Source organism: Thermobia domestica, chromosome 17 (assembly GCF_964235325.1).
Source record: "Thermobia domestica chromosome 17, izTheDome1.hap1.1, whole genome shotgun sequence".
NCBI classification, from domain to species: domain Eukaryota; kingdom Metazoa; phylum Arthropoda; class Insecta; order Zygentoma; family Lepismatidae; genus Thermobia; species Thermobia domestica.
The window spans coordinates 70,851,712-70,865,563 of record NC_137470.1 but is presented as its reverse complement, the minus strand read 5'-3'; the positions used below and the strand labels follow the sequence as shown (position 1 = coordinate 70,865,563).

General features: G+C 37.3%; 1 protein-coding gene across 6 annotated transcripts in view; it reads left to right on the top strand.

Moving 5' to 3' along the window:
* Nucleotides 1-13,852, top strand: part of zormin (spectrin and immunoglobulin domain-containing protein zormin) — a 799,654-nt gene that overhangs the window by 392,545 nt on the left and 393,257 nt on the right. The window contains exon 1 of one of the 6 annotated variants that reach the window (XM_081744927.1): nt 4,883-5,318. The exons of the other annotated variants lie outside the window; for them this stretch is intronic. Coding sequence (XP_081601053.1) covers nt 5,175-5,318 — 144 coding nt within the window. The 5' untranslated portion in view covers nt 4,883-5,174. Of the gene's footprint in view, nt 1-4,882; nt 5,319-13,852 lie in introns of those variants that run through there. 6 annotated transcript variants of the gene reach the window in all.

The following is a 13,852-nucleotide window of genomic DNA, read 5'->3' as shown; positions in this document are numbered from 1 at the left end:
TTCGGGCCACTAAAGTAACACATTGCCCGTCAACGCTTCTGCAGTGAGGGTGAAATCATCAGAGACGTGCGTCAATGGTTTGGTGCCCAGCCTAACGTATTCTACCAACAAGTATTGAAAACTGGGTGTCACGTTGAAACATTGTTTCAATGTCAATGGTTACTATCTAGAAAGGTAGAACAATATTCACGCTTTATAATGTAATTTAGATTTTAGGAATAAATTTCTGTTTTGCTGTGAAAAATTAACTTAATTAATTTCTTCTTTTTCCTCGGTCATTTTGCGAAATGGTTGGATCGCGCTTCCGCTCCTAATACTTCTTTGAAGCAACTTTGCACTCAAATTAAGGTCATGGTGACTGCAAAATGGTCCGTAGCCGTATAAATCAACTACAGCTTCCTCAATCCACACGAATCCATCGTGTCTAATAAGTATTGTAAGGGAATTCATAACATGAACCAAGGGATGCATCGATTATGTCCGACATTGGTCAATAGGAAATATACAGCAATGATATAAAATAATGTACACAAAAGACATTACACACATTGAGATGCGAAACTATGCCTCATCCACCACACCTCTTGTGGGCTCAAGCATTGATTTCCACGTTTTCCTGCTCCTGGAAACTTTTCCACGTCTTCAACAACAAATCCACTGCTCAGAAATCCTTCAGCCTCAGAATCGCAGATTTTTGTACTATTGCAATAAATAATCTTGTTTTTGGTTTAATAGAAATGTATTTGTACTTGTGCTGTCTTCCTTTTTTTCGTTGACCTAAAGACAAATTATATCAGTTTGAACTTTTAGTTCAAATTCTGCATTAGATTTGTAACAACCGACTATTACAACCGCACCATTAAAAACGTTCTAAGGTAATGTATACTAAACTAAAATTTGCTCTGGTCCAATGCCCGGCGAGTTGCTTTGTTTGGATAAAACTGCTAGTACCTGTTTGAATTCCACTTCAGATACTAGGTCCCGTCTCGTATAGCATTAGTGCTGAAAAGGACATTTAAACTCCAATCAAGCAATTAAATTTGCCGGTAGAAAATATACTAATACTAAATATTGCATAAATTCATTTTCTAGATATAGTGAAATAATAAATCGTTTAGTCAAAACTTTAGAGGCGAAAATAGTTTTTAGAAAAGCTCCATTGAAATAGCTTCTCTGAAGGTGGAAACAGCTTGGTTCATGTAATACTTCATTCTGTTAAGACATCTGTTCAAGTAGAGAATTACATTTGTCATATGAAAGATTACTAAAAGTTTTTCAAATCCTTAATAAGTGATAACAAATGGAAAATGTATGTAAAAAAAGAAAGTAAAAAGAAAAACTCACATACTTTATTATGAACTGTTAATCAGGATGATTTTCCTCATTGAGTATGTTCTGCTTAATACAAAATTTGCTACCTAAAATGTACCGGTCAGAAACAGCAAGTTTACGCGAAGTCCTAATTTCCAGCAAAACCTTTAAACCATAAGTGTTCATTTTACTCCGACCTCATCACCTTCGCCCTTACAGTGGTAGTTGGCCCTCGGTCTCGCGAAGGCAACTGTCCATCGCTCTCACTCGCCGTGGAAACTTGTCTTCGCCCTCGCGCACCCTCACAGTGGCAGTTGACCCTCGCCCTCATGTCATTGAGGCCGGTGGTATTTGACGGTGAGGAGGCCCTTGAGAGAGACTCCCTCGCGAGGACCAGAATTTCAATTTTCCAGCCTATTTGTTGAATCATTTCCTTAACATACGTCCTAAGCAACTAAAACTAAACATATCATCGTATAAGTTACTCCGGATAATATAAAATGGATCAATTGTTACAATGGAGATCTCGATAGTGACATTCACATCATTCGTCAACAGTATCCAGTACTTTTACTTTAAAATGCTCCTTGAACTACGATGGAAGCATAAGTATTCAACCACACAAGGGCGGCCCTCATGAGGGTGAGGGTGAAATCAAGATACGATGAGTGGAAGTGAGAGCGACTACCATGGTCTACCTATCAGGAAATATATTTCGCATCAATTTAAATCGCAATAATAATAATAATAATAATAATAATAATAATAATAATAATAATAATAGCAAGATATTGTATAAATGATTTTCAAAATGACTTCCTTCTACATAATTAGAAACTTGCCCATTATTTAACCTCCTCCTCATTAGTATCCTACATTTTTATACTAACAGTGTTTACGTTTATCCCCCTTCGTTTCTGAGATATTTTGCTTTCCTTTTCAGTCCATTTGACGTAACGTACTTCTCAGATAATATAACAAGAAAAAAGTATATGTCGTCTAGGACATCAGCTTCGTCGATCTTTCACAATTCAAAAATTATCCACGGCCAAAACGAACGCCGGAAAAAGTATAGCGAAGGCCACTACATATGCGATCAAGTACGGCGATTAATTTAAATACTTTAAATGCAAACATTTGTCATTACTAAATTATGAGTCAGAGAGTGTGATTAGGTCATCGTGTGGTTGCAAAAAGTGGGGCCAACTCCCCCATGTCCCCTAATAGCCACTACTGGCTATTGTTAAATATAATCTGTAATAGTAATTATTTTACAATAAGATTCATGTAACAAAAGTAAATTTTGTTGAGGGCAAATCCCTTTTAACGTATGGATTATTTAGTTTCTACTTCATGTAACAAGCCATAGTATGTATTCGTTGAAGATAGTTTTCAAATACAAGTTTTGACAAGTATGTATACACATGCATATCAAAACCATCCGGTTTAAAATATAAAGGAGTATGCTTAAGTGAATAGAGGAACAAACGATGAAAAATACTGTTACAGGAGAAATATTTCTTCTAAGACTTTGCCAGTAGGGATTGTTCCAAGAATGACAAACATTCCCAAGATGTACTGCCATACTAATACGTTGTATTAGGAAGGAAATATTTCATGTATTGCCTTATAACTGTTATATTCTTTGACGTATTACCTTGATGAAATCTGCCGTTCGGCTTCTATGACATTAGACAATGTCGGGTGTCAGATTGCACCCACCACGACAATTGTAATGCGTAAGCTGCCATCAGTCGGGAACTCGTCCGGAAACACGACCGTCTAATGACGCCAACGAGGATGTTCACGCTTCATCATAGCCTGAAGCGTTTCTGGTTCTGGGTCAATGGAAACCGACGCCAAGGCATGCGTGCTGCTAATTATGTGTCCACTTGACGCCGTCGAACGTCGGCGTAGGTAGGTCTCTATACATCACTGTGCTGTTGCTAACACTGTGGACAACGCTGTACGATCCGTCCCCGCAGTGCACATAAGATCAGATTTCTGTCGTCTCATGGTGTGATCACATTGCACTATCCACTGTTCTTGTCGCTGCTCTACACTTCTCTTGTGTCCATTGCTTTCGTACTCTCTTCACTATGGTGTTGGTATGCCCTGTATGCGCAGCAAACTCTCAGCACGACAATCTGACGTCCATGTGGCATTATTCGAACGCAGTTATCTATTTGTGTTGCGCCCATTGACGTGGACGACGCAAAATGATGCTTGCACACATTTTCTGTTCCCTTATCTGCGCGCCACTACCTGAGTTCTGGGTGAACCACATTTTGTAGTATTACTTCGGGAACGAAATCGCTTCTCGGGTTCGATTCTCGACACTCGGTCGAAAAAGTGTAAAAAGCTTTTTCAGACCAGCCATTTTGAGTGAGGTTTTCCTCATTCACACCAGGCAAATGCCGGGGTGGTACCTAACTTATAGTTCCAGACCACTTCCTTCCCTTTCCCCGATTAGTGTGTTTGCCGTGGGACGTCATTCCTAATATGTGACGGGCTAAATGGCCAGGGGCGGCTTCAGAACTTTAATTTTGGTTAGTCCCGCTCTCTCGCTTATGGATACACACACACATTTGATTGATTAACGACAATAGGAAATTACTTTTACAGTAGTGGTTGATGATATTTGTTAAATAATTATCTACCATTAATATAACTAGTGGGAAATATATTTACTTTCTATTGTATCTTTTAGCGTTTATATATTTTTCAAAATTTTTGGGTAGGCCCGTGCCTACTAGGCTTACCCGCTAAAGCCGTCACTGTAAATGGCCATAGATGCCGAAAGCCCAGAAATCGAAATCATCTTCTTCCTCGAGATCTCTTCTGGGTGCATTCTGCACCATCTCTTTTGAAATTACAATCTCTAGTGTCATTCCTTCTGTGTGTTACAATTTTCAAAAACAGCAGTGTAGAATTGTGCAGTAATTTACAGAATAGATTGTTTTAAGTACATATATAATGTGTGTGTGCGCGCGCGTGCGAGTGTTAACTGAGAACAGGGCCCACTACAAACGTGTTTTATTTTGTAATTTTATTATAAGCCAGACTATTTAGATTCAAGCAATGTGTGCAAAGTTATTGTTAAGCTCACCTATTTGAAAGAAAGTTTTTTTTTTCCCCGCAGAATATTGGAAACATGTCATAAGTGCACAGAAATGCAAAACTGAAAGTAGAAGCATATTACACAGTTGCTACGATTCTAAAATTAGAAATGGACTTTAGTTAAATTTATGTACACGTCTAAGTTATTTGCTCGAATTTAGCTTACAATAATAACAATTCATACGAAAATTTTAAATGTTCCATTTCATATTTGGACCATTAATCTACACGCTGTATTGAAACTGCTGGAAATCAGTTTGTGTAATTTTTGCTGCCGTCGTGTACATATTAGGAACAAGAGAGGAATGTCGCTTTACTTCAGCGTTTACTTATAATTTTAAATCCGACCCAGGTGTTCGGAGATCTTCGGGTAGATGTTATGACGTAACGTGCCGAGATGAGACGATCTTTTCGCGAGGTGGTAGGTGCCGATGCCAGACTCAAACAGGATTTAGACGAGTCGGGGTGCAAGAGATTCGTAGTACACCCAGAGCTCGCGCACTCTCGTCTTAAGCCGAACGACGTCACAGCGAATTAGAATACAATTCGAAAAACGACCCACACATTGACTCACGTGGCGTAGTAAAATAGTAAATTAACGTTGTGGTACTTGTTTGTATTTAGTTTTCTTTTCTGTTGTGGAATAATGTGATGTGAATAACATAAATGTCTAGTTTTGGAAAGTTATACGGTGCTTTTGCGGTGAAACCTATACCTGTGGTGTGTTTATTCTTGTAAAAGAAATGTCTGATACTGCAGTCAGTACAGTGGCTACTTCACTTACACCAAACGATGCGCTTTTATCAACATCTAGTGTTCCGACTACAACCATAAGTACAATTGCAGTGCAAAGTGGAAATACTCGAATTGTGATCGCGTTACTGCAGGTAAGTGACAACTCGATTCCTCCTCCTCTTAGCGATTTCGTAAGATCAACTATCATCCAGAAGTGACTTGAAATAATAAATAAATATATACGCGGTAAAAAATTAATTCGCATATTGTCAGAGACATGATAATATTGATCAGTGGCGTACGCAAGGGAGAATATCGGATTTTAAGCCCACCTTGAGCAAGACATTGAAAAATAATCATTCATTATATTATATGTACACACAAAAATCACATGTCCAAAAAGGGAATGCAATGGAGTACTTGAACTCCACTCCCACCCATTGACAAAATTCTGCGTACGCCACTGATATTGATATATTCTGGACTCTTGAAAGTTAGTGAAAAACATTATACTATTAAGAAGATTGCTTTTAAATAGCGTATCCTGTGAAATTCACATCTTAAGTTGTAAAATTGAATTAAGTGGTCGGGTAATAGACATACTTGGTGTTTTAATGTTTTGATCTTTAACTTCGTATAGTACGATTCGTGTTCGTATTGTTATTATTGATAATTTGAAGTTCATTGTCCCTTTAAACACCTAGGCTATATGAGACGTGGACCTATAGCTTAGATCAAAACCACCTGGAATCGAACCCTTTACTTTCCGCGCCAAAATCTTGTTCATATTGCCTTTGGATATTACTGAATAACATATTAAAAGCATAACTCTGTTAACAGATAAAAAAGTGCAATCCGTTTAGTTTTACGTACTTTCAAAGCAAGTAATTTTAAACCACCCACAAATAACGTGAGTTTCCTATTAAGAATTACAAGATTGCTGTAAAAGGTAGTCTTCCATGATCAGAATTTTATGTATCGTTTATTAGACAGAAATAGGCTATACGAGAAAATTATATTTACTTCATCATTATTGTATATGCCCGCTCTTGCTTGGTTACTTCTCATAATAATAATAATAATAATAATAATAATAATAATAAAAAGCTTCCATGCATAACAGTCTTCAAGCAATCCCATCATTTTGATATAGCCAATTATTTCTTCCAGCGCTGATTGTACCCAGTTTTCTCCCTCGTAGAGGAAAACAATATAGAGTTGGTTACAACGGAGGAACCCACGACCCAAACCCCATCATTGAATTGTCTGTTAGGAGGGGCAAAATAAATACTTGAAATTTTGACCAGCCAAAAGTTAAAATGTATCATTTAAACACAGACTTTGAGTTCATATCTATGTGGGTAGCTGTTGAGTAAGTAAAAATAGAATGGAGTCAGAACCGTACTCAGGGGGGTGGAAATCAAAACCATTGAGTAATTGTGAAATTGCATAGGTATTGCTTTTTGGAGCGGACATGTCAGAAGTATTACAGGGGTGTGGCATGGACCATGGAAGAATGGAAAACCTCTAACTCCAGAGAAATCTTTCGATGAGTTTTGTATCTCATTCAAGACTCTCAGTTTTATTCAAAGACTTTACATGCTTTCCTTCTTAGTAAAGGCTTCTTTCGTCGCTCCGAGCCTTTATTTCATGCTCCCAGTTAGTCTTCACTAATAGACCCTAATACTACCAAGGTACCAAAAACAACTACTCCCCTCCTGCTTCTGTATTCTTGAGATTCTGACTTCGTGGTGTAGCTCACGATGCAGCGAGTCCCTGGAATGATCCAGACAAATGAGTTTTGTGTTCAGCATCATGCCCGTGAAATTTTCTCGGGGTTTTCCCATTTTCTCATTTCAGATTCTTTCATCTCCATTCTTTTAACATTCGTATTTTTTTTTTAAAGCCGAAAGGATATGCTTAATAGATGTTAACGAAGCGGTTTTATTTAATAATTTTCCTGCGTTTAGTAAGTATTGAATTCCTTTTAATAAATGCGTGCATGAATGATTACAGTTTGAATAAAATATTAAAGACTTGTAAACAATTTAGAAATCAAGACGAGAACAATTTTCTTATTTATTATATATCAAGGATTCCTCTATTAATTGACTCCATCAATTATATACAGGGTGTAACGGGAGGTAATGTAAATACTGCGGTAGATGATTCGTCATTCAAAAGAAGACAAAAAGTTCTCTTTCATGTTGTCGAATTCCACGTCTTGTAGAAGTGACAGGGGTGCTAACTTCGAATCGAAACTTTTTCTATTCCGTTGCAATTGTCAATATTAGAGTGCACATACTTCGGGAGGTGGTTCATCACATCAAAAGAAAACAAAAAGTCCTCTTGCATGGTGCATTGACGTGCACCATCTGTCTATTCCGTTCCAATTGTCACGGTTGAGTTTCGATTCCAAGTTGGCAACCCTGTCACTCTTACCCGATGCGGAATTCGACAATATACAAGAGAAAATTTTGTCTTTTGATGCCACGAATCATCTACCGCAGTATTTGTATTACCTTCCGTTACACCCTGTATAATACGAAACAACACGAGTAGCTGTTGCTAATGTATCGTCAGAAAGTATAATTTGAAGTAATAGAGAAAATGTGCACCTTCAGTATTTCGTTTAAGAACACAGAATGCTTGTCCATTGATATAACTAGAATATTTTGCTAGGAAAAACCATTCCAGAGCTCTTAACTTCTGAAACTTAAAAGAACCTAAGGATATTGTAACGATATTCTAGGAGTCAACAGGAGTTCAGAGGGCCTGGTATCCTATATTCTTTCCCTTCTTCCTCTGGCATTTTAAAACAATTGCGATATAGTATACAGATGGTTATCAGAATGAAAATGTAATAAATGAAACGCGATGAAAATGTAACTTGTCTAATTAATATGGCGTTTGATCACCGTTAGCCCGCAGAACAGCTCTGATTCTTCGTGGAATAGATATATAATAAGCCATTAATGGTTTGCAGAAAGATATGGTACCATTCATGCAGCACAGCACTCAGTTTCGTAAGCAAGAACGGAGGATATTCAACATTCTACAGTATGGATCGTGGGACACTAACACAATCCAGCGCGCAAAAGAGAGAGAGAACTTTTTAGAGTACTTGATATATTAGTTCATATGGTTATTTTAATGTGTACAATATAATCGTTTTTGCTAATGATTTTCTTGAAGCGCTTAAATAGGAAACAAGAAATTCCGAACATTTTCAGATGAAGATAAATTTTCAATCGCTTTCGAACATCAGTCAAGCCGTATGATCAGTCAGCAGTAATTACCACGTTATTTTCTTTTTTACATGACTTGCATGATTTATTCAATTTCTATGGCAGACTTTTTCTTTCTGAAAACTTTATTTTGCAATTTACATGTTCTTTTTCGAAAAGTGACCACACTTATCAAGGGAAGATTTGGTATCCGTATGTCATACACTGATATATGTAATACAATTTTGTTACATCCCATAAGGGATTTAACACTGAATATCCTAAATTGTTATTTTTGAGTAGTTCCTTTTACATGTAAGAATTTTTTTGCATGATTCGTCAGTAAATTAAATGGAGTGATAAGTGTCCTTATATACTCTTGTAATGAAATATTTGAAAATTCCCTACTTAGGATTGATATAAATAGAACTTCCCGTATACAATCGTTTAGTCTATATTATAAAATTGAAAGTGACTGTTTGTGACTTAATCTCTTGTACCGCCCTACCAATCTCAATTTTTGACGTAGATGCGGTTCTGGCCTGGGAGTGTTTTTAGCTATCCACTGTGACGGTAGAACTTAGGAGGGGGATTATAAAAAAATAAATAAAACTTAATAACTCTTGAATCAAATAACCAATATTGATCAAATTTTCAACATAGATGAGGTTCATGCCTGGGATGTTTTTTGTCGTTTCACTTTGACGGAACAACGTTGGGGAGGGGGAAGAGGGGAGATATACAAAAATCAATATATGTAAACAATAAAAGTGACTAAGTTCGTGAGATAATACTTCTTGAACCACCCGGTTAATTTCAAATTTTCAGCATAGATGAGGTTCGAACCTGGGAAGTTTTTTTTATCATTTTACTTTGACGGTAGATCTTAGGTGTGGGGCAGGAAAGGAGGGAAAATACATGAAAATGAATAAAACTTAATAACTCTTGAATCACCCGACCGATCTCGATCAAATTTTCAAAATAGATCAGGTTCGAGCCTGGGATGCTCTTGTCATTTCATTTTTATGGTGCAACATAGGGGAGGGGGAGATATATGTAAAAATAAAATAAAAGTGACTGTCTTTGTGACCATCACGCTTAAGCCACCCGACCATTCTTAATCAAATTATTATCATAATAGATTAGGTTGGGACCTGAGATGGTTTTTACCATATCACTTTGATGGTACAACGTAGGAAGGGGGAGGGAGAGAGATATAAAAAGGGGGAGATATAAAAAATAAAGAGAGATATAAAAAATAAATAACAGTTCATAACTCTTAAAACACCCAATCGATTTTGATCAAATTTTCAACATAGATGACGTTCGGGCGTGGAATATTTTTTATCGTTTAACTCTGACAGTGCAACGTAGGGGAGGGCGAGAGGGAGACATATATAAAAAATAAAAATGAAAGTGACTTTCTTTGTGACATCATCATCACTTGAATCACCCGAACGATCTCGATCAAATTTTCAACATAGATGAAGTTCGGGCTTGTAATGGTATTTATCCATTCACTTTGACGATAGAACTTAGGGAAGAGGAGGAAAGAGTTAAAAAATAAATAAAACAATAACTCTTGAACCAAAAGATCAAATTTTTAACATGGATGATGTTCGGGCCTGAGGTGTTTTTAATCATTTCACTTTGATAGTGTAACTAATGGGAGGGTTTGGGAGGGGAGGGGGAGATATATAAAACTAAATAAAACTTAAAACACTTGAACTACCGGACCGATCTCGATCAAATTTTCAACCTGGATGAAGCTCGAACCTGAGATGGCTTTTGTCATATCACTTTGGCGGTGTAACCTAAGGGAGGGGAAGGGGGAGAGGCATTTAAAAAAGATAAAAAATGACCAATATTGGCGTCGAATCCATAATTTTTGGGGTCGCTGTGATGAACAGTGACGCTTCTGATGCCGTTTAAATCCAAATTCAGCCCCGCCACTTGAGGGACGGGAAGATATATATATAAAATGATCAAAATGACCATATCAGTGTCGAATTCATAGTTGTCGGGATCGCTGAGATGAACAATGACATTTTCGATGACGTGCCTTTCAACATAGGTTGGGGAGGGGAGGGGCATAGTATAGAATCTAAGTAAATGACCGATATCAAAGAGCGCTTTAGTAATAGTAAAAAGTTAGTAACTATCGGAACATATTATTCCTTTGTTTTTTTCTTAATTTAACCCAGCGAAGCGGGTAATAGATGCTAGTATATATTACTTTTAATCAGGCATTTTTCATTAAGAACGAGCCTAACATTATTCTCCCTTTGAAGTACTCTGGACTTAGTACGCGAGTTAAACGATTTGATAATAGCGTCTTGTCTTCAAAAGAGAGAAAATACACCTGTGTGTAATGCAACGATTATAAATAAATACATGAAGCTTCGAAAAGAGAGCTGGGTGTTCCAATATTTGCTCGGATCTTAATGTACTTAATATGTCGATACATACATGAACGCTAAGTGATTTGATTTTTTGTTATGGCTTAATGGCCTCAGAGGTCAGTCACTTTCATTCAGCCTGATCGGTGAAGGTACAGAATATTTCACTGGGAAACCAATTAATCAACTATTTTTGACAGCATATGGTGTATGTAGCGTATATTACTGTGACGATGATTACTTACAATTACGTGATTACAAAACACTGTTACGGTCAAGACTAGGAAGGTCAGGTGGGCAGGTCATGTAGCCAGAGTGGAAGAAAGTATTAACGCTTTCAAAGTTTTAATTGGAGATCCACTCGGAAAACGACCATTAGAAAGACCTAAGCGCAGGTGGGAGTTCAATATCAAAATGGATCTCTCAGAAATAGGAATAAAAAGTGGAAACTGGATCCAGTTGGCTGAAGCCACATTGGCACGTTAGAAGAACTTGTAGCTGTCATAAAAAATCTTGAAACCCTACCATATTTCATTATGTACACAGTATTGAAAGGGTCATAAAACATTTTTTCCATCTTGCAAGGAGTTGAACGATGCGCAACTTTCTGGGACGTCTTGCTTGCAACCTGCTATCGCCCTCCCGCTGACATAAAGAAAAACTAGTTTCGCCGCTTCCGAAACAACGGATTCTTTTGGACAGGGAGGGGAAGTGCGCCATAATACAAGTTTTCAATGAGGAGATTCACTGTTTGTCCACTAGAGTGCAGTGCTGCATGTGTGGAGAAACCTTTCTTGCCTTCAAGAAGTTGTAACATGTAAATAGTAAATAGAAAGATCAGGTTGAAAGGTTCTTTTTATGACAGCTACAAGATTCATTTAACGTGGCAATGTGGCTTAAGGACAGAAGTCAGTGGAATGTTTTTGTGAACGCGGTATTAAACCTCGAGATTTCCATAGGCCATACAGTGAGTTAGTTAACGACATAACGTAGAAAAGTAATACCATTTGATGTTGATGCTTGAATTTCCGAAGCGGAAAGACGATTGAAAAGAAATCTTATGCTTTATTTTTGCGAAGGATAGTTGACTTGAAGAAGATACTTATTGTAGTTGATTTCCTTTGATATGGACTATTTCCTGAAGAAATGCTTGTACAGGAGAAGGCACGGTTTTGGAAGAGTGGGTGTAGAGATAATCTGATGAGGAGAGGATAATGCCAGTGAATAATAAACATTATTCATTGTTCGATTTTTCGAACAATTATTCGTGTATAATTTTTTTTAAAGAATGTTAGAGTTTTAACAAGGGTACACGGCGGACGACTCCGGGACAGAGTACTCCCACTTGGTTGTATCAAAGGCCATCTGAGCTTGGTGGACAACATTGTTTCTGTGGTTTTTCTTGTTCTCTCGTTTGACAGTCTCATTCCAGCGATTCTTCCCTAATCATTCATTCTTCAGTCACCATCCGTTTTCTTTTCTTTTGCGGAGCCGCGGTGGCTCAGTGGTAGAGCGTTCACCTCTGGTGCATGGGGTCCCGGGTTCGATCCGAGCCCCTGCCCAGTGAACTTTGTGGTGGACAAACACCGGGTGCGTGGGTTTTCTCGGGGTTCTCCCGTTTCCTCCCACTTTCTTCATTCCACCATTTCATTCATTTCTCATAATCAGTCTCCTTTAGCCTAACCGGCATAAGCGTGGGACGTAAAACTTAAAGATTTCATTTCATTTCAGTTTTCTTTTGCATATAGCCATTGAACGTTAAGCTAACGATTTATCAATTTTCTGGAATTTCAACATCATTCCCTTTCACAGTCGTATTTTAAGTCGCTCTTCTGCAGGAGCTTTGTATTGTAAGCATATTATTCCAGCCTCTTTAAACTGATGGCAGGAATGGTGTGAGAATGCTGTTACTGTCAAAAGGCAGAATGAGAAACCATCTTGAAGGATACTAATCGAAATTGTAAACAACACTGGTCCAAACTGCGTGCAGTACGTGAAGTTCATATTTTTCCTAAATATTTGTTCTGATTATGGACCTTCGTATGTGCGCGTTTCTTCCGTTACCTTACAAACTTCTTATACCAAAGCATCCACAATACAGTGTTTTATATCGACTTTTTTTTTTTTTTTTTTTTTTTTTTTGCCACTAACTCAAACTCATAATTTCTCTTTTATAGTTGTGGATATCTTGCCTTTTGCAGAATACTGATATTTTCATGAGCGTTATATTAAAGATTAAAAGAAGAGCTCTGTGATTTAAATCTGTGATTAACATTTAGTTTTGATTTTTTTTTCGCAGAAATTCATTTAAAATAAAACCAGAATTCTGCATAACTTAATTGTCTTCCATAATTACTCTTCGTGGCCTCTCGAAGATTTTCTTACTATATAACAAACAAAGAATTGGCACCCATTTTTTTCACGTTAAGACATGCAAACTGACTAACATCTAGGCCACACTGGTTGAAACTTGAAATTTGGACAGAACATAAGATTTGTGACGTAAGGTATCAGTAAGGAAGCATTTTGGAAAATTCGACGTGAAATAGGGAAATAGTGATTGTAATTATTATAATATGTCCATAACTCTAAATCTCTAAGTTTAGAGATGAAATTTGGTATTAGACTTTTCGTTTAAGATAATTAAAAATGCGTTTCAGCATTATATATACATAATATAATATAATATTGTATAGGCCTAGGAGCTTTTTGCGCGTGAAATATATCGTGACAAAATACATCACTGCACGCGTTATTCCGAGGAATCGTGTAGCTGGCGGTTCTAACACTTCCGACTTCCTATCGAGGAATTTCATGCCCAATGTTGTCAAGGCTTACCTTTAGCCTACTTTGTACCCACCTTCAAATCAGAGTATATCTGAAAATTCTGTTGAGACCATGTCGAGGAAATATTCCCTGTAGTTATCCCCTGCACACTCATTGCTTATTCATGAGATGTTGATATTGTCAAGATGCTAGGATAGAGTTCTCGCTATCTGTTACCGTTTTCGTTCTATGGTGATAAATGTTGAAACCTGTATTGAAACCAGAAGTGATAGT